Source organism: Lacerta agilis, chromosome 16 (genome assembly GCF_009819535.1).
Source record: "Lacerta agilis isolate rLacAgi1 chromosome 16, rLacAgi1.pri, whole genome shotgun sequence".
In the NCBI taxonomy this organism is placed as follows: Eukaryota; Metazoa; Chordata; class Lepidosauria; order Squamata; family Lacertidae; genus Lacerta; species Lacerta agilis.
In genome coordinates this window covers 6,834,527-6,856,256 of record NC_046327.1, presented here as the reverse complement: position 1 = coordinate 6,856,256, position 21,730 = coordinate 6,834,527, and the positions used below count along the sequence as shown (strand labels likewise).

Genomic DNA, 21,730 nt, shown 5'->3' with positions numbered 1-21,730 from the left:
AGAACTGAAAGCAGAGGAGAGAACGGGGGAAGTCCCCCTAATTAGATTGAAACAAGATTATAATTAAATTAAAGAAGTATTGGTGTGTTCCGGTGTAGGTGTTAGGTATGTATGTAGGTATGTATTTTCTTTCTTTCTTTTATTTTTGTTTTGCTTTTGTCTTTGTATTGTTTTTTTATCATGTGGTATATTTGTTTATGTTTGTTGTGGAAAACCAATAAATTTTTGTTATAAAAAAAAATACAAACAATTTTTGGAAGTCGAACATCCAACAGGGCTTCCGATTGGCTACAGGAGTTTCCTGCAGCCAATCAGAAGCCACACTTTGGTTTCAAACGTTATGGAAGTCAAACGGACTTCCAGAACCGATTCCATTCAACTTCCAAGGCATGACTGTATTTGGAATGAGTCTAGACAAAATTTAGTGAGCCATTAATATTCCCATATGTATTAGGATAATAACATCATATAGATAGATAGATAGATAGATATTTATTGTCATTGTCCGTATATACACAGTATACACAACAACGAAAATCAAACACCCAAAGACCGGATTTACCATACACATTTGCACATATCTCCAACACTCTCATCATGAATGGGTTTGGGTATTTTTCATATATATTCGTATATTGCGGGTTTCCCCCCTACACATTTTTGTGCCTTTTTATTTCTCCTCTCTTTGCATCACTTTATTTCTTTATAACTGAAATATTTTCAATAAAATATGAATACCAACATTGCATTTTGTTGATGTGAAACTTAAGCAGCTTTCTCGTACAGGAAACTCTAGAAACTTAAGCCTGTTTGGGGGTTACTGGTTAGTTTGCTACTTTATTCCTTGGGTTATAGCTTTCAAAGTGCTGGTTTGTGTAGTGCTTCTAAATGGCTGCATGCGGAACCTCTGGAGAAAAAATTATCTTAAAGGACTCTACCACAAGCTTGGGTCTTTTAACAATGTGGTCCAGTAGATCCTTTTCAATTCCTGTTATTAATTATCACATTTACAGGCAGAATTTCACTACCCTAACCCTTTCTTCATAATTTCAGTGCAATAAAATAACCAGTAGTATACATACCTTTGGAGTCTCTGTTGGCAGTACAGTCGAGAGCGGGTTTGGTGTAGAAACAGTAGCATTTTTGCCTACTTCCGTTGTGGTCTTTATTTCTACACGCTTGGTCTTATACTGAAAGTTAAGAAAACATGCATTACATTCTTAGCATATTAAGGATTGACAAGGAAACTGTTTTTTAAACTTTTTTTCAGGATTGGGAAGGCGTTTAGTGAGGCCTAGAATGCTGACACCTACTATTTACAGTTTCAACATGTCAACAACAGCTGACATGCAGATGCATCACAATGTGTACAGATAGATAGAAATACTTAATATGCTATTAGGAAATAATCATGAAAGGTTATTGTTAGAACAACAGCCAACATTGTATGGAATAAATGATTTGTTTTCTTTATACCTACTGTGCGGAAGTTACCAAAAAGACAACGAAAATGGATTTTACGCTCTCTAATGGTGGCCAAGAGGCAGATATTGATGAACTGGAAGAGCAAAGATATGATCTCCTTTAATCAGTGGATTGATATTATGATAACACTCGCAACCGGCGAATAGACTGCTTACAGACATAAACTCTGCTTGGATAAATATGACAATATTTGGAATGAATTTATACAAAATGCAGCAGACTATTAATATTTCTATTAGGATTAGGATAACAATATCAAATTTATAAAAGAATGTATGGGTTAGGGTATTTTTTGTATATCTGCATATAATTTTTCCGCCTTTACGCAGTTCTGTGTTTTGCTCTTTTCCTTTCTCTTTTTGTATCTACTGCATTATATTTGATTTTTTTAAAATAAAATATCTAAATAATAATATAATAATAATGTTTGTTTTATGAAATATTTGTTTAATGCAGGGTTTCCCGAACTTGGTTCTCCACCTCTTTTTCTGGACTACAGTTCCCATCATCCCTGACCACTGGTCCTGCTAGCTAGGAATGATGGGAGTTGTAGTCCTAAAACAGCCGGAGACCAAAGTTTGGGAAACTCTGGTTTCATGTTTCCCTTTTGGGTTTATTGTATTTCACAAGGCTAGCTGCCTGTGTGAAACAGAGTACAGGCAACTCCCCATTTACACAGGGGTTGTGTTCTGAGGCACCGTACCGCATGCATCGGTGGGACACACACAAGCCCGCCATGCCCCCTTGCGGTGCCAAAAAAAGCAGTGGTTGCGAGCATGCTGACTGCAGTCAAATGGGGAGTTGCCTGTATAAATAACTACGACGAAGCACTGGCGGGCAGGGTGGTGTTGCCCACCTGGCTCCCCAAGTATCCCTGCTGCTTACCAAGAGAGACGCAGAAGGGCAAGGTACAGGAAGCTCGGCAAAGCCAATCTGATGCTCCTGTGCTGAGCTCCGGGCAGCGCCCCTGCTGGGGGTGACACACCGGGGGGCCGCCCCGCCTCCTGGGCTTTTTTTTTACTTTAAAATTATTATTTATTTAAAAAAAATATTTTAGGCTATTTTCGGCACTGCCGAGGTGGAGCCGCAGGGGAGGCCAGCGAGGAGGGATGCCACCCCCCCTTGCTGGCCACCCCTGCGGCTCCGCCCCGGCAGCGCCGAAAATTGGTCCCCCCTTCCAGCGGCGGAGCTCGGCATGGAGGCAAGGGGTGGGCCCGCAAGGTGGGGTGCCCCCCCCTCCTCGCTGACCCGCCCCTTGCCTCTTTGCCGAGCTCCGCTGCTGTCTGGCTTGCGGAGCCGGGGCATGGAGAGGGGCGGGCCATCGAGGAGGGACACCCCTCCTTGCTGGCCCGTCCCTCTCCCTGCCCCGATTTGCGCTCCGCCAAGGGAGCCCGGCCGGCGGATTCGGGAGTCTTTGCAGCTCGCAAAGACTCCCGAATCTGCCGCCCAGCACCCCTTCGTGCCGCGGCTGCTCACGCAGGCACGAGCAGCTGCGGCACGAAGTGGTGCCGCCCGGCACCCCCGGGGGCGGGGTGTCACGTGCGTCATGACATCATGACGCACGCACCGCGATGCCCCGCCCACCAGGGGTGCCTCTTGGCTTCCCGCCCCCGGCAGCCAAGGGGCTAAGAACGCCCCTGGCTCCTCACTTGTTGCTCCTCCCCATCCACCTCTTGGTAACCAGCAGCAATGCTGCTGTTGGGAAGCCCTGCCTGCCCTGTCCTGCCGACTGCTGTTGTGTAAGACGATAAGTGTGAGACTGTTCCAGAAAACTTTGCCAAGGGAGTTGGAGTGTTGGGAAAGGGGCAGTTAAGAGAGAACGCACACGGCATCCTCTCCGAACAGCCAAATCTGAGCCATTCTTACAGAGGGGTCATGTCCTCGTGTTGGTCTATTTCTACATTCCTTATTCCTTCTACCTAACGCTTCTCCTCCTTCTCCGTAAGTGCAGGTCACCACTCTTCTGGTGATGAACCCACAACTGCAAGCAATCATAGAATCATAAAATTCCCTCTCATTCCTCACTTTCTTTTTGTGAGCTGTAAAGATAACGCCTTGCGGGCCAATCCCAGTGCCGAGGAAGTTGCAGCCATGAAATATTTATGCACCACTAGAAAAAGGGAACCACTTGATCTATATAGGCCTTTGGTTTTGTATCTTAATGTCACCCCGGAATGCATGCTTTATTATGTTGCTTTGGTTCTGAAAATTGCCGTCTAAAGTGCTAGTAATTGGAAATGGAAGTGAATTTTTGGAGACCCTAATTTTTCCTTCATTTTTCATTAGGGGTGTGGTTTTTTGTTTTTTTGCCCACAAAGTATCATAGTATCCTACAGTATAAGCACCACAATATTGTTTTATGGAGGTGGAGAAATAAATGCAGAGTAGGGGTTAGTAAATACCAAGGATCAACCTACCTGTTGGAAACAGGCCTGCACAAGGTTTTCTGGGAACATATTCCTGCAGAAGGATTTTAAGATCCTTTAATGATATTGCAATGTAACAATACAAAATATATTCAAGAAACAATAGGGAATGCTGGTGATAATGTTTTTTTCTCTCTCTCTGCACATATCCCAGGATATATTATATCAAGGCTCAAAGTTCTAGGAAGATCTGTTCAAGGTGAAACACTTATGTAAGGCCTTAAGGAGTCAACGTTTTAACAAATGGGTTCACAGCAGACTGGGATCTTTCTTCCGTGCTATATTTGTCATTCAGTCGGGATTCAGTGCATGGGATATAGATAAACAATCTTACTGGACTGACATAGTAGGATAAAAATGTCCCACCCAGACTTAGTAACACTTTCTCCTTGTTGTGTTTAGTGATTATATCATTTTGTTTTGGCAGACAAATGGTTCCAAATACTTCCTGCATTGGGCAGGGGACACCTACCACCTGAGTATGAATTGCATACGCTAGCCTCTGTGCTTTATCAAGAAAAGGAACTGCATAATTATAAACAGTCCTTTATATTGGTCAGAATTCAACATTGCATGAGCAGATTTCCACTTGGGCATTGGGACTTCAACATCTCTGCTTCTCCCCACAAAATATGCTCCAGAGAAACCCACACCTGGAGCAGGTGACTGAAAGCACTCAGAGGGCTCCGCGGGGAGAGGAAGAATGTGAAGTCTCGCTGTAAAAGCAGAAGTTTATTCTGCTCTCTCATGGTCTGCAGACAGCATTGAATACAATCTATTGAATACAATCTACACTACAAGCTTTTCCATCTCTCAGATACATATGGTTTGACAGCTTAAAACTGAGACAGTGGCATTTATGGTGCAATTGGTTTAGCAACAGAACAGAATCTGAAAGGCTCACCTAATCAAGTCTAACATAGCATCCACCGTGGAGACCACAGGTGTACTGCCCATTCTGTCAATATCCGCAGCATTCTGGGACACTCCTGGTTTGATAGCCACAACCAACACAATCCCTGTAATGGAGGAAAATAACATTCTGAACAGATGGAAATCTTGCACACAGCATTTTTTTAAAAAACAAAACAAAACAAAACAAGGTGTACAATGTCTGTTTCCAGAGCACAGCAAATGACAGGCCAGGATTATGTCAGCTGTAGAATCAGGGACTTTTCCTTCCAAGTTTGGTGGAAAACTGAGTTCACTGTTACAGGATACAAAGTCACCACAAGATCGTGTTAAGGAATGCAGCTTAATGGGTTAATTCCTTTAGTGAAGAAACAGCTAACTCATTTCTGAGCTTCTGTGGCACACACAACAGAGAGTAAGCTTTATAGGAGGTGGAAAGATAAACACAACCCACCAAGCCATTCAGCCTATTGACAAACCAAGGCTGCAGATGGACACAGGGGCCAAAGTTGCACATTCACAATAAGCAAAATGATGTTTTATGTGAATGTGCTGGATCCCAAGGAGGAGATTGCAGCTGCTTTGCTCCTGCCTGGTCCTTGTTTGCTCAGTAATAATAATAATAATAATAATTTATTATTTATACCCCGCCCATCTGGCTGGGTTTCCCCAGCCACTCTAGACGGCTTCCAGCAAAATATTAAAATACAACAATTCATCAAATATTAAAAGCTTCCCTAAACAGTACAGGTAACAGTACAGGTACAAGTAATCCCATGGTTAAGTATTATATTGTTAAGACAATCCTGTATGTCTATGACATCACATATTGGGAATGTAGCATGGAGCAAAAAAAAAAATAATAAACTCCTACTCCATGAGAATGTCTCTAGATGTAACAGTTTATCCAAACATGCTTTTTCTAAAAAATCTGGGTGAGGTGAAAAATGACTGTTTACTTCTGATGTGCATTTAAAATAAAAACAAAACATCATTGTACAATGGAAATAAATTTAAGGATTATAAAGATTCTAGGATTACCTAGGATTACGGCTAAAGCTGTAGTGAAGAAGTAGTAAACAATTGCCCGCAAGCCAATCTTTCCAGAAACGCCGGAGTCCAAAGCAGCAACACCTAGGGATATTTGGAAAATAATGAGATTCTAGTTCATAAACATTTGTAAATAAATGCAGTTCATGTCTAGATCAGAGCAGAAGAATCTTTATTTGCATCAGCCACTAGCCATAGCAATAAAATAAAATAAAATGTACTGAAGACAGAGTTGAAAACTCAACTATACAAAATACATTTTGGAAGTTTACATCAGTAATAAAATAATAGATCTTATTCTAATTCTAAAAACCTTACAGTTTTTTGCTGCCACCTGATCATCTTGATCTGCTAGAAGAAAGGGCACAGTAGCAAGGGTTGAGTGACCTGGCATGGATAATAGTAGAGAAGCAATAACCTCACTCCTCAAATCCTTTTATAAAGAGTGCAAGCCAGAAGCACATGAACCACCGACTCAATACTGCCATCTCCACATGGACAGTTCATATCTACATTTCTGATATTTGCTTTACCTATTCTCCTTGCATAGTGGGTGGCTTCCAATTAAGCTTTTCCACTTGCAGAAAAAGCTTTTGATACACATGAAGGGCCGTACTTAGTTCAGTGGCAAAACAGTCATTTCACATGCAGAGGGACCCAATCCCTGGCATCTCAAGGTATGACTGAGTATGTGCCCTGCCTGAAACTCTGGAGAGATGCTGACTGGAGACTAAATGCACTAATCATGGTTTGATTTGGTATAAGATGACTTCCTGTGTTGTTCATATGAAATGCCTAATAACATAAGAGTTAAGGGAACCTCCAAGATAGTGTGGAAGGGGCACAGGTGGTTGCAGAAGGAAGGGGAAATTGGCTGAAATCACTTGTTAGTAGTAGACACTTCTGTTTGATCAACCAGAATGGCAGCATTACCCTCTGTTTACAAAAGCTGTCAAGCAGATCCCTGGAATCTCACAAGCACGGCATCAAGGTGTTGGTTCTCATCTGTTGCCCCGCCTTCAGATTGGGTAATCAAAGATATACCATATTTACTCGAGTCTAATGCACCATCAAATCAAATGCGCACCTCAATTTTCAGAACCTGGAAATCAAAAATGTATTTGCTGGTGGATGTAAATGTGCCATCGAATCTAATGTGCACCTTAATTTTTGCAACGTAATTTGGCCAAAAAAGGTGACCATTAGATTCAAGTAAATATGGTATTACCCTGAACATACAGGTTTCATTGGGTCATTGTGGCTGATAGTCAGCATCCTAGCCTGATAATCATTTGTGCCATTTATCTATGTCGTACATGCCACCCTTTTAACTTGCAGAGGAAAATCTAACTGCTTTTAAAAGTGACTCAGTGGCATGGGAAATTATTTTATGAGAGGGATGTTAGCCTGTCTTTTTATCTGACAAAATAAACTAATCAGTTTTAGAAATAAGACATCATTTCATAATTTCAGATAGGAACATAGTACAATGACGGCTAGGAGGCTTTGCCTCTGAAATATATTGATTAAAAATAAAAATAGACAGGAGGACATAGCACTGGTTCATCAATGGCTATTTCCGCGCTGCTCCCCCCCCACCAAGGAATCCTGGGAACTGTAGTTTGTTAAGGGTGCTGGGTATTATACATACATGTAAAACTACAGCTCCCTTTATTCTTACAGGATGGAATAATGTGGTTTAAATGGTGGTCTGTGCAGTCCTCAACATGAACGTTCAGTCTTTAAGAGAATATATATACCGTATATATCCGAGTATAAGCCGACCTGAATATAAACCGAGGGACCTAATTTTCCTACAAAAACCTGGGGAAGCTTATTGACTCAAGTATAAGCTGGTTCACCTTTGCCGCTGTGGAGGAGGAGGAGGAACGAGCAGCCCGAAAGCAGCCCTTTGGGCTGCTCCTTCCTCTTCCTCCTTTGCCAAGTTTGCATTAATGTGAGCAGTTCAGGAATGAAACAAGCTGCCTGGGGAGAGTAAAGAACCACCGTTCTTGTACGCTTCTTAAGGAATGGTTGACTGGGGAGAGCGGGTGGCGGCACGAGCGGAGAGAAAGGGCTTCTTTCTCGTCGCCCCCACGGCCTGCCTCACTCGAGTATAAGCCGAGGGCAGCTTTTTCAGCACAAAAAATGTGCTGAAAAACTAGGCTTATACTCAAGTATATACAGTATATGAGGATAATATTGCACTGGAACAGGGAGGAGAAATCTGTCGTCCTCCAGCTATTTTGGGATTCCAACTACCATCTGAGTTAAGTCGGCACAGCCAATGTTAAGAAAAGATGGAAGTTGTAGTTTAATAATGTCTGGCAAGTTACAAGTTCCCCATCCCTGAAGTACCAGCATCCATAAACAAGTTTGCAAGAACTCAGTCTGAATCAGGACAACTAAGGAACTCCATGGGCAATGAAATGTGAAGGAAGCGCTGTTGCATTTGGGGGTAAACAATGCTTTCTTGACATGGAAAGTTTCACCTATACTGGTTACAAGTCCACAGAGGTAGCAGCAAGGAAATTGTGGCAGTACAACATCTAGCCAATAGGTGAATATAGATGGGAAAGTGAGGCCAGTGGTAACATACAGAGAAACCTTCTGTGGGGAGTTTCTAACCTACAACCATACATTCCAGAAACATATGAATAATTGGTGCATTGATCATTTTGTGCTTTATGAGCAATTAGGTTAAAAAAAAAGCAACAACCCCTCACTTTCTACTTGTAATTTTTTTAAAAAATTACAACATTGCAAATTATACACCCCTCACAATGAAAAAAAAATAAATCAGAAATGGAACATGAAAGCTCATGAGGTTTGTTTGTTGGTAACTCATGCCTATTTTCAGGGAATTATATTGCACGTGGATCTGAAGATGGGAGCTATAGCTTTCAAATTACTGGGCAAGCATGCTTAAGCAGAACCAAGTGAAGGGCAGAGAAAATACCACAAAAGAAGAGAGCGCAGCAACCACAAACGAAATGAAAAAGGTTCAGTATTCTCAAAATCCTCCCTCATTTCCATTAAGAAGGATTTGTGAATCACAGACTTATTATGCTCAAAGAGACACATATTGTTCTCAAAAACAAAGCAAAACCTCCCTCTTCCACTTAATAATAATTCTGTTAAGAAATGTTCCTGGAACAGCAGTCAAGAAGGAAGTACTTCTGTCTATTTGTTAATGCTAAGAGATTTCATTGCTCAGCAACGCAGATAAAGCTTCTTTAAAAAAAACAAAATCAAGCAAACCCTGGGACAGTGTTCAAATTTCACAAGGTTTTCCAGTTAGGAAAAAGCTGCAATAAGCTCAATTTAATAAGCAAGGTCTGCATTACATACCAATCACATACATTCATAGTTAAGATCTTTTGCTTTAAAAATTCCAAGCATTTCAGTGGTTTTCAGAGAGATAAGACTCTGAAGACCTATTCCTATGGACAAATAACCGAAGGACAGAGGATCAATCTATTTCCTAGCTCCATTGCAGGGAGATCTTATCACTTGATCATGTTGGTGCTAGGCACTCTGGCAGGGCAGCTGTGTTTAAATTGCTGGACCAGTGCTTTCCTCACAGCCCTTCTTCTATGCAAAAGGACAAATATGCAGTTATGGCAGGAGCTCCTCTACCTCCATTCTTCAGTGTCCTGGCTGGTTTGGTCCTACATCCCCTTAACTATAACCAGTACAAATTTCCAGTTACAGGTAGGTAGCCGTGTTGGTCTGCCATAGTCAAAACAAAATAAAATAAAAAATTCCTTGCAGTAGCACCTTAGAGACCAACTAAGTTTGTTCTTGGCATGAGCTTTCGTGTGCATGCACACTTCTTCAGATACACATGAAAGCTCATACCAAGAACAAACTTAGTTGGTCTCTAAGGTGCTACTACAAGGAATTTTTTATTTTATTTTGTTTTTTCAGTACAAATTCACCGCTGTTGCAACAGCTTCAATAAAGATCAAGCTTACTAGCTGCTTTGCTTCTCAATCTTCTCTGGTTGGCCTCTGTTTTTTACTCCTACCAATGGAGAACCTGCAAAGGACTTTGCAAGGGCTCTTGTGTACCCCATAAGGGAATAAGGGCAGATTTTTTCTTACAACACACTCAATAGTTCCTTTAAGGGACAAAGACCCAAGTATTACATAAGGGGATTGGAGAGGCAGTGGTGGAGGAAGGGGGGTGCGGTGGGGGCAGTCCGCCCTGGGTGTCACCACTGGGGTGGGGGGGACAAAATGCCAGGCAGCGCTCACCGTGGGGCCTGCAGCACACCCAAGCCCACATCTCTCCTGGGAGTGACACGGTGGCTTCAGCACCCACAGGCTCTGCGCTGCCCCCAAACAGTCCACCCACCGCCTCCTCCTCAGCTGTAGGGGCCGCTGAGTTGGAGGAGCAGGCAGACTCTAGAGGCCTCGTGGAGCGTCCTGCCCCGGCTGGCTCCACTCCTGGGTCCAGGGCATCGCACGCCGCCCCAAGCACCCGATTGGCTTGCTTCCCGCCGCTGTGGAGAGAATCCTGTCATTCCTTGCACTCCAATATCAACATAATTGCCACTGGTGTAGCCATGTGGGCAGCTGCCAGTATAGTGTATTAGTGGCTTAATCCTGCACTGTTGCCAGAATTGTGACTGTGTCCCAGTACAAAGCTGTAGAGGCTCTGTTCTTGTTCTTTATGGGGCAGTGCCTTGGCACGTGACTTCTACCGCCATGTGTAAACATTTCAGTGTTTTAGAAAGTTCTCAACCAGATGGGTGGAGTACAAATAATAAATTATTATTACTGGTATTATCGTCAGTGGTATTATCATCACTAAATTACTAGATGGAGACCCAGAACCAGATTTCAATTGAGCAAGGCTTCCATCATGAATGATGTTGCGAGATAATAAGATATGCGTGCCTCTGCACATGTGAGAGTTCATTCTCTGTACAGTGTGACCAGCGTTAGTCCCTCAAAACACCTGATATTAGGGAGAAGATCAAAGTGTGTGACTTTCAGGCAGGCTTGAACTCAAAGCAGCTCTCTTTCAGAAATTAGCCACTGATGAAATCTGAAAGTCCATCACTGAGTGTGAATCAGCAGTACTTCTCCTCCCTTTCTCAGAGCTTTCTAGCAAGGCCCGAACAAGTCACCTAGCTATTAGAGGGTAACTGACAGGAATCTATTTCTTCCTCCATTCCATTTAGCCCACACAATAAATTGGTCATTAAAGAGGATCAGCAAAAGCCTGGCCTGTTTTAAACTGCCTGTGCCACACTGCTCTATTTGATGATCAAACCATAAATCCCTCTCTACAGAGATTGATTTCATACTGCTACTTGGCCAGTTCCCGAGACAGACAATAGGTGGTTGTTGTGCTTGCACGAGATATAGACTGCAGAGACAAAATACATGACCTCAAGCACACATGCCACATTATTGAAGAGTGTGGTTACTACTTGACCATAGCTCAATCAAGCTTTAAAATGAGCTCTGCTCGAAGAGCACGTGCATTAAGAACCGATTCACACAACCACTCAGTGTACAGTTCGGGAAAGTAGGTTGCTACGTATAATGTTGGTTGAGCTTTGTGAATGTGTCAGCAGAATGATGTGGATGATCTGGAATTCAAAAGCAGCCTGCACACAAACTAGGATGCATTGGTGTGCAACTCATCAACTCACATAACCTAATTAGAGGGGGGAAATTCTAGTTTGCCTACATTACAGAAACATTCACATTACCATCTCTTTGAAAACTGCATCACAACCACCTTTGCAAATTTCAGACAAAGACAATCACTGTCTTTCCCAGAAGATTGTGAGGATTTACACATATCTTCTATGATTCAAGAGCCTAATGCAGCCTAGCTGAAGCATGGCCCATTTCCTCCCTTAACTCTCATCTGATGACTGTCAGAACAAGAGGGAATCTTGACTTAAACAGAAGGATTTGTGGGGGCACCCGGCTTGATAGTAGTGCATATAAAAGGATCTAAGGGTCTTAGTACACCACAAGCTTAACATGAGTAAACAGTGTGATGCAGCACCAAAAAACAAAGCTAATGCATTCTGGACTGCATCAACTGAAGTCTAGTGTCCAGATCAAGGGCCACCAAGACTAAATAAGGGTCTGTTATTTTCAAATGGCTGAAGGGCTCTCATATGAAAAATGGAGCAAGCTTGTTTCTGCTGCATCAGAAGGTAGGACCTGAACCAATGGATTCAAATGGCAAGAAAGGAGATTCTGACTAAACATTAGGAAGAACTTTCTGGTGGTTAAGAACTGTTTTGGCAGTGGAACGGACTACCTCAGAAAGTGGTGGACGAGATCTTCTTCACTGGAAGCTTTTAAACAGAGTTTGGATGGCCATCTGTCAAGGATTCTTTAGTTGTGATTCCTGAATTGCAGAGGGTTGGACTTGATGATCCTCAGGGTCTCTCCCAACTCTACAGTTTTGTGATTCTATGATTGTTAAGTTCTGAATTAGAGGGACATGGGTGGCGGCTGTGGTCTAAACCACTGAGCCTCTTGGGCTTGCTGATCGGAAGGTTGGCGGTTCGAATCCGTGCGATGGGGTGAGCTCCCGTTGCTCTGTCCCAGCTTCTGCCAACCTAGCAGTTTGAAAGCATGCCAGTGCAAGTATATAAATAGGTACCGCTGTGGCAGGAAGGTAACGCTGTTTCCGTGTGTTCTGGCACTCGTCACGGTCCTCCGTGCGCCAGTAGCGGTTTAGTTATGCTAGCCACATGACCAAGAAAGCTGTCTGCGGACAAACGCCGGCTCCCTCGGCCTGAAGGTACGGTACTCCATTTAGTACCAGTCTTTGTCCTGTTTGCCCTTCGTCATAGTCATTTCCTTCCACTTCACACCAATGATCAGAACACTTTTCTTCCTTTCCTTGTAACATTTTAATAATTCAGAATATGCAAACTTCCACCTATTTACTACTAAGACATCTCAGATATCTCACACCGTAAAGCCACAACTACTTTCTTGTAGAGTATCTAGCAGGGTGCACTGCAGATGTTGCTGGGACTAGACAACTGAAATGGATACAATACAGTACTAGCCGGTTCCAACATCAAATCTTTAAGTAACTTTTTCAGATGATGATTATCTGTAGAAGCACACTTATTTGTGTATACAGCTCTTCAGGTTCTCAAAAACTAACATGTCAGCAATTTCCAGCTTCTTAATTTCCCCACCTGAAGTGTAATATAGTAAACCAAAAGTGTACATTCCTGAGTTGTCATATCTTAAAATATTTACAAGTATCAATTTTTTTAAAAAAAAACAAGCAAAACTTGGGATTTCTGTGAATAAAACATTTAAATGATGTTAAGTGCACCTTTGCTTAGGTCCCCCCCTCCATTAAAAAAAGTTTAAATATTTTTGGATGTTCACTTCATGTACAATTAATATGGCATACATTTTTGTTTTTGCTTTCTGGGCTGTAATCCGATGGTCCCTGGGAAGGAGTGTTTCCAGCTTCAGAGAGTGAGATCTAGTACAGTCATACCTTGGAAATCAAATGGAATCTGTTCCGGAAGTCCATTCAACTTCTGAAACGTTCGGAAACCAAAGCGCGGCTTCTGATTGGCTGCAGGATGCTCTTGCAGCCAATCGGAAGCCACAGAAGCCTCGTCAGACATTCAGCTTCCAAAAATAGTTCACAAACCGGAATCGTCACTTCCAGGTTTGCAGCGTTCAGGAGCCAAAACATTCAAGAACTAAGGTGTTCGGAAACCAAGATATGACTGTACTAGATTCCCTCTTCCCACAGTTCTAATGAAGAACTTCAGCGTCATTAGGGACAAAAGGGGGACATGCCAGGGTACAGTTTGGGATGTATGCTGGTCATCACAAGGCACTAGCATTTAGGCTATGCTGTCTTGTGCCTTAATAGGATGGTTCTTTAAGCTTACTGGATTATTTGCTTTTAATTCATGCCTTCTGACTACTGGAGCGCTAAAATGTATTCACTTCTCAAAGGTTTGTTACTCTGAAACAACACAAGACATTTGTTTTCCGCTTGGAAGACAAAACACTCCCAGCTCTTTCTTCCAGAAGCAAAACCAGAGTTTTGCCTGGTACATACAAGGAAACAGCACTGGTGTGTCTCCTTCGGAGGGTTTTCTATAACGGGGGGTCCATGTCTGACAAGGTCCTCTCTCTGACCACCCCACCTCTGGCAGGGAGTTTGCATGAAGGAGGATCTCATAAGATGATTTTAGAGGATGGGCAAATTGATATAGGGAATTAGGTACTCCTCCCCTCACCCCCAGCAATCCAATTTGGGAGGTTATAAGAGCATGGTTAGGCTATCCCTGTTGAGAAGTGGTTGCAGTTGGTGAAGCAGCTGCCTGCAACTGGCAAAAGACAAGAGCCCTCCTGTGATGCCAGGAAAAACCCTGAGCTGAGAAAACCGCCCTAGAGGGGGTACCGCCCTAGAGGGTGACACTCAGGGCGGCGTCCCGCCCCCACGATCGGCGCCGCCGGCACGCGTGAGGCACGGCAAGTTTTAAGGCTGCAGCGCGTGAACAGCAGCACAGCTGTTGTTCACGCGCTGCAGCCTTAAAACTTGCCATGCCACAACACAGTCGGAAGGGTGCCGCTGCCAGCCACTCATGCCCGCCATCTTGGCTGGACTGTGCATGTCCGCACATGCCCAGTCCACCCGGGATGCTGCGCTCATGCCGTGACGTCACAGCGCGCGCGCTAGGGAGCAGCGCCCCGCCCCCGGGGGGTGCCCCCGTGTTTGCCACCCCGGGCGGCAAGGTAGCTCCCTATGCCCCTGGCTCTACAGTTGTGTAAACTTCACAGTTTGAGCTTCCTATTGTTAAGGAACAATAATCTAGAAATAGGAGGTGAAGGAAATGCTTTGATATTGCAGGGAACATGGCAGAGGGCCTTCTTGGTGGTGGCGCCCGCCCTGTGGAATGCCCTCCCACCAGATGTCAAGGAGATAAACAACTATCTGACTTTTAGAAGACACATGAAGGCAGCCCTGTACAGGAAAGTTTTTAATGTTGATGTTTTATTGTGTTTTTAAAAGTCTGTTGGGAGCCACCCAGGGTGGCTAGGGAAACCCAGCCAGATGGGTGAAGTATAAATAATAAATTATTATTACATTATATTCTTAAAATATCATCAGTGTAAGACTTTAGAAATGTTACGTTTGAAAGTCATGGGAGTAAGTTTTAAATGCTTAATGCTATTTTTTTAACCAAACAAGATTTTATTTACAGAAATAAGAACATATATATATTGGTCTTACCTGTTATCATACTTGATATAATTAATGGCAATATGATTAGCTTGAGCATCCTCATCAGAATTTCTCCCGGAAAGGCGAAGTAATATTTATCCAGATTGGAGAGATTTCCATATTCCCTAACAGTAACACCCAATCCAATACCTAAGGAGGTAAGAGTGAAATACAAAACTAGATTTAGTATTCGGGGGGAGGGGAAGGAATGAAATCATGTTTTGAATATAATTTTAGTCAGCATAAAGCAAATTATTACAATGCTGGAAAGGTATGTTCTTCACATGTATGTTATTCAAAGATGGCAGAAGGTTCCTTCAGGTGTACGGACAAGTGAGGCAACTCAACTATGGACCCATGCCTAATCTTGGAGCATGCTCACCTAGCCACCAATCCCATGGTTTGAAACCACCAGCATCTCCTCATGCTGCCCCATTGTTCCAACCCTCAAATGTGTTTTCTGCGTGTGTCTATGCAATATAAAAGGGACGCGGGTGGAGCTGTGGTCTAAACCACAGAGCCTAGGGCTTGCCGATCGGAAGGTCAGCAGTTCGAATCCTTGCAATGGGGTGAGCTCCTGTTGTTTGGTCCCAGCTCCTGCACACCTAACAGTTCAGAAGCACGTCAAAGTGCAAGTAGATAAATAGGTACAGCTACGGTGGGAAGGTAAACGGCGTTTCCGTGCGCTGCTTTGTTCCGCCAGGAGTGGCTTAGTCATGCTGGCCACATGACCCAGAAGCTGTACGCCGGCTCCCTTGGGCCAGTAAAGCGAGATGAGCGCCGCAACCCCAGAGTCGTCCGCAAATGGACCTAATGGTCAGGGGTACCTTTACCTTTACCTAATGCAACATAAAGTTTGGAAACGGAGCAGTCTGCTTATATACACAAAAATATAAAGGAAATGGAAATGAGTAGGGCTTCGATTCTCTATGCTTTTGTTCTGGAGACACATTTTCTCAAGAATGTTTCAGCTCAAATGTGAAGCTTCCAGATGAAAACCATCTGTCATCTGTCTTTGATAAAGAAAGACACATTCTTCTTTCTGCGCTCTTTCCTCATTAACATGCTAAATTTATTTTGTTTTAATGAAGTACGTTATGCTATATGATGAAAAGGAGGCAACATAAAGCATCTCAGTTGTTTAAGGAAGTGGTCTAGTGTGCGGTGACATTCTGTGCGATTTATCTTGCTCAGTATCACAGCAGGAAGAAACTGAATCCTCTCCTTACATTCCCAGACTATCATACTTTACTCAGAATGTCTGGTCTGCACATAGTAAATTTCAAATTGTTGTTGTTGTTGTTGTATTTGTACATGTAACTAAAGGAAACAAATGTATATGAATGCATGCTGGATGGTGGTTTCATAATAAACCTTTTGGAATAGTTGGTCATATGTTAACCAGGTTTTCTACGTACAAATTCATTCCTAAAGTTGAGTTCACCCTGTTTTATAAGCGCTCGCAGTCAGCCCAGGAAAAGGAATGCAACATTAAAAACATAATGTTGAAACATGAAAACACTTAATGATATTTTGAGTGAAAATAACATTCACACAAGGAGTTTCTCTTATTCTAGAGTGGATTTTATCTTCTGTTTATTGCTCTTAGCATAGTTATAGGCACATTATCTCTCACATGGCATAGTATGGTAGTTTTCAAACATTCTACCTTGTGAAAACACTTTTAACCAAATTATTTACATTGCTCCGTTTCATTTGTGGTACACAGTTTGTTCTAGTCTTTAGGATTTTTAAAAACTGAAAATCATTGTTTTTTAATGGTTTTTATGTAAACTTCTTAGAACTTTTTATTATATTTGTTGTTGTGGGGTTTAGGCCTGATCTCTTGGAGTATAGGCTTTGTTTAAATGGAGACTGTGATGTGCAGCAGATGCAAAGCTCTCCTGTAGCTGGAGAGTGGATATACAGGTGAAACTTGAAAAATTAGAATATCGTGGAAAGGTTCATTTCTTTCAGTAATTCAACTTAAAAGGTGAAACTAATATAAGAGATAGACTCATGACATGCAAAGCGAGATATGTCAAGCCTTTATTGGTTATAATTGTGATGATTATGGCGTACAGTTGATGAGAACCCCAAACTAACAATTTCAACTTTGGGGTTCTCATCAGCTGTACACCATAATCATCACAATTATAACAAACAAAGGCTTGACATATCTCACTTTGCATGTCATGAGTCTATCTCATATATTAAACTCCAGTAGCTAATGAAAACAATTGCTTACATAAATGGACTTTTCCACGATATTCTAATTTTTCGAGTTTCACCTTTATAAGCTCGTTTAAATCTGTAGTGAAGACACCCCAGGCGGGTTGGAGGAAGGTGGGTTTGGTGGGTGTGTGGCTCCCTGGGTGTCACCACTGAGGGGGGTGACAAAATGCCGGGCGGCACTCACTGCGGGGCCTGCAGCACGCCTGAGCCATGCATCTCTCCTGGGAGAGACGCGGTGGTTTGGGTCCGCCCGCTGCCTCCCCCCCCCCAGCTGTAGGGCAGCTGAGTGGGACGAGGCAGGCAGACTCTGGAGGCCCTGTGGTGCGCCCCACCCCTATGGGCAGCTCACCCCGTCCCTATGGGCGGCTCGCACTGCCCCTGGGCGTGCCACCCCAGGCACCCGAGCGGCTTCCTTCGCTGCTGACCCCGGGGAATACAGCTGTCAGTAAACAACTAACCCATTAGCCCAGTAACAGAAGTGGCAAGAACTTGTAAGAATGCAGACTCTACAAATGAAAAGAGGTGGGTACACTTCTGCTTGATTTAGGATAATTTAGCCCATGGGTTGCATGCGGCCCTCAATGCCTTTTGGGGGGCCCTTGCTAAGTATCAAAGAAGCATCACTAGCTGCAAAAGGAGTCCCAACGTCCAGGATCACTGCTGCAGTTAATGATCGACAGCAGGAGTGGCAGCTGCTGGAGAATGCAGGATTATGATGATTCATGTGGGGTTGTGGCGATCAGCAGGCAGGTGAGGAGGATAAGGCAGCCCTGGGGGAAAAAAGCTCAACAATTTTGAGCCTGATTTTTTCTTTTTCAATATGGCAACCATACATGGCCCAGCTGCACCCTTATCTGGACAGGGATAGCCCACCTTATGTCGCCTGTGCTCTGGTAACCTCTAGGTTGGATTACTGAAACGTGTTATACGTAGGGCTGCCTCTGAAGATGGTTTGGAAACTTCAGCTCGTCTTTTTGGCGTTTTTGGCTCAACAACATTCGGGGTGTCCTGGGTTTTTTTTACTTTTTGAAATATGGCAACCCTAGTGGCCTGTGGATTCTGCGTCAAAGTACTACTGTGGCCCACTTGGTCTGAGAGGTTTGACCGCCCTGGATGTTGGATGAGGATGGAGAAGAAGCAATGTTATACTTCTCTTCTCTCCTACTTGTGGTAGGTTGGAAGGCCCCCCTACATTTTATTATTCAAATTGTTGTTGTTGTTGTTGTTGTTGTTGTTATCATCACCACTGCCTGCAGCATACTATACTCAAAAGTGACTCTCTTTTGATGGTTGATAGTAATGGGTGAGTTTGGCCAAACTGCGAAAGGATAGGTGTGCCTGGCGTGCTCTGGTCCATGGGGTCACGAAGAGTCGGACACGACTGAACGACTGAACAACAACAACAACAAAGTAATGGGTGATGATATTAACCACTATATTTATCAACAACCATTTAAAAGGTTCTGGGCATTGCACAGCATATGAAATTATTAGGACTTTACTATGGAATCCCATGATTTCTGTCCCTATTTGTCTCTAAAGCAAGGCATTGCTTCTGTGCTTTATACTCCAGTCATCTCTGTTTTTCAGCACACTGACACCATGTGCCTGTGATTCTTGAGCTGGAGGCGGCTTCTCTGTGCTGTGTTTTGTCTGTCATAATGGTTCTTATGGCGACCATCAGTTTTATAAATGTATGGAGGGAACCCATCTGGGAATTCTGGCGTTAAGGGCTTCCTGTTCTGGAAAATTACTGCCCTTGGCGAGTAATGAATATATATTACCCATAGATGTACAAATAAAATTAGAGCTCAGTTTGTTTGTGGAATTAAATTCTCACAATTACGGATGGGGATTTGTTTTGTTAAATCTAAAACCTTTCTATAACAGATTCTTTTCAAAAAATAAATAAATCCTGCACCTGCACTGCTCTTGACTGATCCATTTTCAAATGCCATTACAGCCATTTTGGGGGCTTTTTCTATATTAGCAGTTTATAGCAAAACAAATGCACAGCTGTCAAGACATCCTCCAAAGAAGCACTTCAGTTTCAGGGATGTTGCATCTTCCAAGTACCACTGTAGGACTAATGCTATTCAGAATACTCTGTGGAGTGTGGTTGCTCAAACGCTATAGAAACTCACTGGATAATGCCTGTTGAAAGGTTCATACATGCCTCCACAAATGCGTAAGGGCAGTGCCAGATTTACGTATAAGCTAAACAAGCTATAGCTTGGGGCCCCACTTTCTTGGGGGCTCCCAAAAAATGTAAAGAAAAAAAAAACCTGGATGTACATTTCCAAAATATACTGGTAAGATAAAAAAACCAAATAAAATAAAACCTACATACAGCAACAGTGGTTTGTTTGTGTAGGCTCCTATGATGTAAGCAATGAGCCCCACCTGCTAGCCCGCTCCATAAAATATCATTGGTTTGCTCATTTCTATAGATAGGGTGCCTATATTCTGCATGGACAATTACTTTGATAAAATACATATTTTGTTATGTGCAAATGGCTTTAGATAACTATTAGGCCCATAAATTACCATATAGCATATATTCAACACAAAAACCAGCAACAATTTGTTGTTGACAAAGGACAGCTGGACATATAAAGGGTCCCATTACCTTCAGTAGCTTAGGGACTCATCAAACCTAAATCCGGCCCTGTGTAAGGGGGCAGAATAATTATTCCTACTGGCCACATCCCTGTATGCTAGGATGTGTGCTGGACACACACCCTAGCTGTCCGTTAGGATCCTCCAGGCAAGGGGGGAATCCTGGGACAATTAAGATGCTTCCTATGTTTGTACATCTGCTTGAATGCATGGTCAATCACAATGGTGAAGAATGCAGAGACTAGGGAACGAAGGTGGCATGCATGTGGGAGCCTAACCAGTGGGTATAACCTCACCCCTCTATGCATGCAGGGTGTCCTGTGCAGTTTTTATGAAGTTGCTGGGCCTTTCAAAGCCAGAGTGCACCCACACTTTTAAGGGTTAAAAATCAAAACACATTTCCTTCCTTCCCTTCTCTCCCTGCTTCAGCCCTAGTTTAATCAACAGTGTCTCAAAGAGGAGGAAAATGTTATAATGCGCTGGAAGACTAAATGAGATCACATACTGTGCAGAAAAAGAATACTGCAATCTTTAAAAAACGGCATCCTTAATGTATGGGAGGTCAAGAACAAATAGTGTCAATCTAGCAACTTTTGCTTCTGTGGAATGCCCTCCCATCGGATGCCAAAGGAAATAAACAATTAATTGACTTTTAGAAGACACCTGAAGGCAGCCCTGTATAGGGAAGTTTTTAATGTTTGATGTTTTGTTGTGTTTTTAATATTTTGTTGGGAGCTGCCCTAAGCGGCTGGGGTGCCCAGTCAGATGGGCTGCATATTATTATTATTATTATTATTATTATTATTATTATTATTATTATTTACAAGGAATCTGGGAAATCAGATTATGCTAACACCACGTCTTTCAACTTGCAATCCATGTGGAGAGGGCAAGGCCAGCAGCCATTCTTCCACCCTCTTCCTCAGTGTGTGAGAGACCAGGAATGGATGGATCTACCCATTTTGGTTTCTCTCCATTTCCCATTTTTCCAGTCTGATGTTTTCCACATTGCCACACAGAAATTCACGGATATCTTATATATTTATTGGTTAAATTTATATACCATCCTTCATCAAGAGATCCCAGGGTGGTTCACAGAATAAAAGACAAGATAAAACACAAGATTAAAAACATTCTTAGTGTGAATTTCTTCTGATATACACATGCTTGTATGCAATTTCTCCTAATGTACAAATTTTGCAAAGCGATTTCGCCCAATATATTCACCTTATGCACACTTTACCCTAGTTTATGCAATTTTGTTAACATTGCTTGGCTGGAGAGCTGGAATGCAAAATTTGGAGAGGTGCAAGTCTTGTATTTCTGTCCAAATGTTTTTCCCCGAGATCGTGCAAGTTAGGTAGGTTCCCCTTTAAATGCAAACTGAATTGAATTCCTTCCCTACCTCTACTTATGACTCTACCACTCATGAGTGTAGTAGTAGTTCCTATAACACCTGCACCAATTCATGAACATTATGCAATTGCTCAATCTGCAAAGAGAGGGCTCGCATGGAAGTACAGTGGTACCTCGGGTTAAGTACTTAATTCGTTCTGGAGGTCCGTTCTTAACCTGAAACTGTTCTTAATCTGAAGCACCACTTTAGCTAGTGGGGCCTCCTGCTGCCCCACCAGAGCACAAATTCTGTTCTTATCCTGAAGCAAAGTTCTTTACCTGAAACGTTATTTCTGTGTTAGCGGAGTTTGTAACCTGAAGCATATGTAACCTGAAGCATATGTAACCTGAAG

The 21,730-nt window shown here is 42.8% G+C and overlaps 1 protein-coding gene across 1 annotated transcript in view; it reads right to left on the bottom strand.

Annotated features, from left to right (window-relative positions):
• Nucleotides 1–21,730, bottom strand: part of LOC117061100 (excitatory amino acid transporter 3-like) — a 32,788-nt gene that overhangs the window by 3,213 nt on the left and 7,845 nt on the right. The window contains exons 2-6 of the mRNA XM_033173787.1: nucleotides 15,138–15,278; nucleotides 5,865–5,957; nucleotides 4,816–4,930; nucleotides 3,903–3,945; nucleotides 1,083–1,190 (exon numbers count right to left, since the gene is read on the bottom strand). Of these exons, the coding sequence (XP_033029678.1) occupies nucleotides 1,083–1,190; nucleotides 3,903–3,945; nucleotides 4,816–4,930; nucleotides 5,865–5,957; nucleotides 15,138–15,278 (500 nt within the window). The remainder of the gene's footprint in view (nucleotides 1–1,082; nucleotides 1,191–3,902; nucleotides 3,946–4,815; nucleotides 4,931–5,864; nucleotides 5,958–15,137; nucleotides 15,279–21,730) is intronic.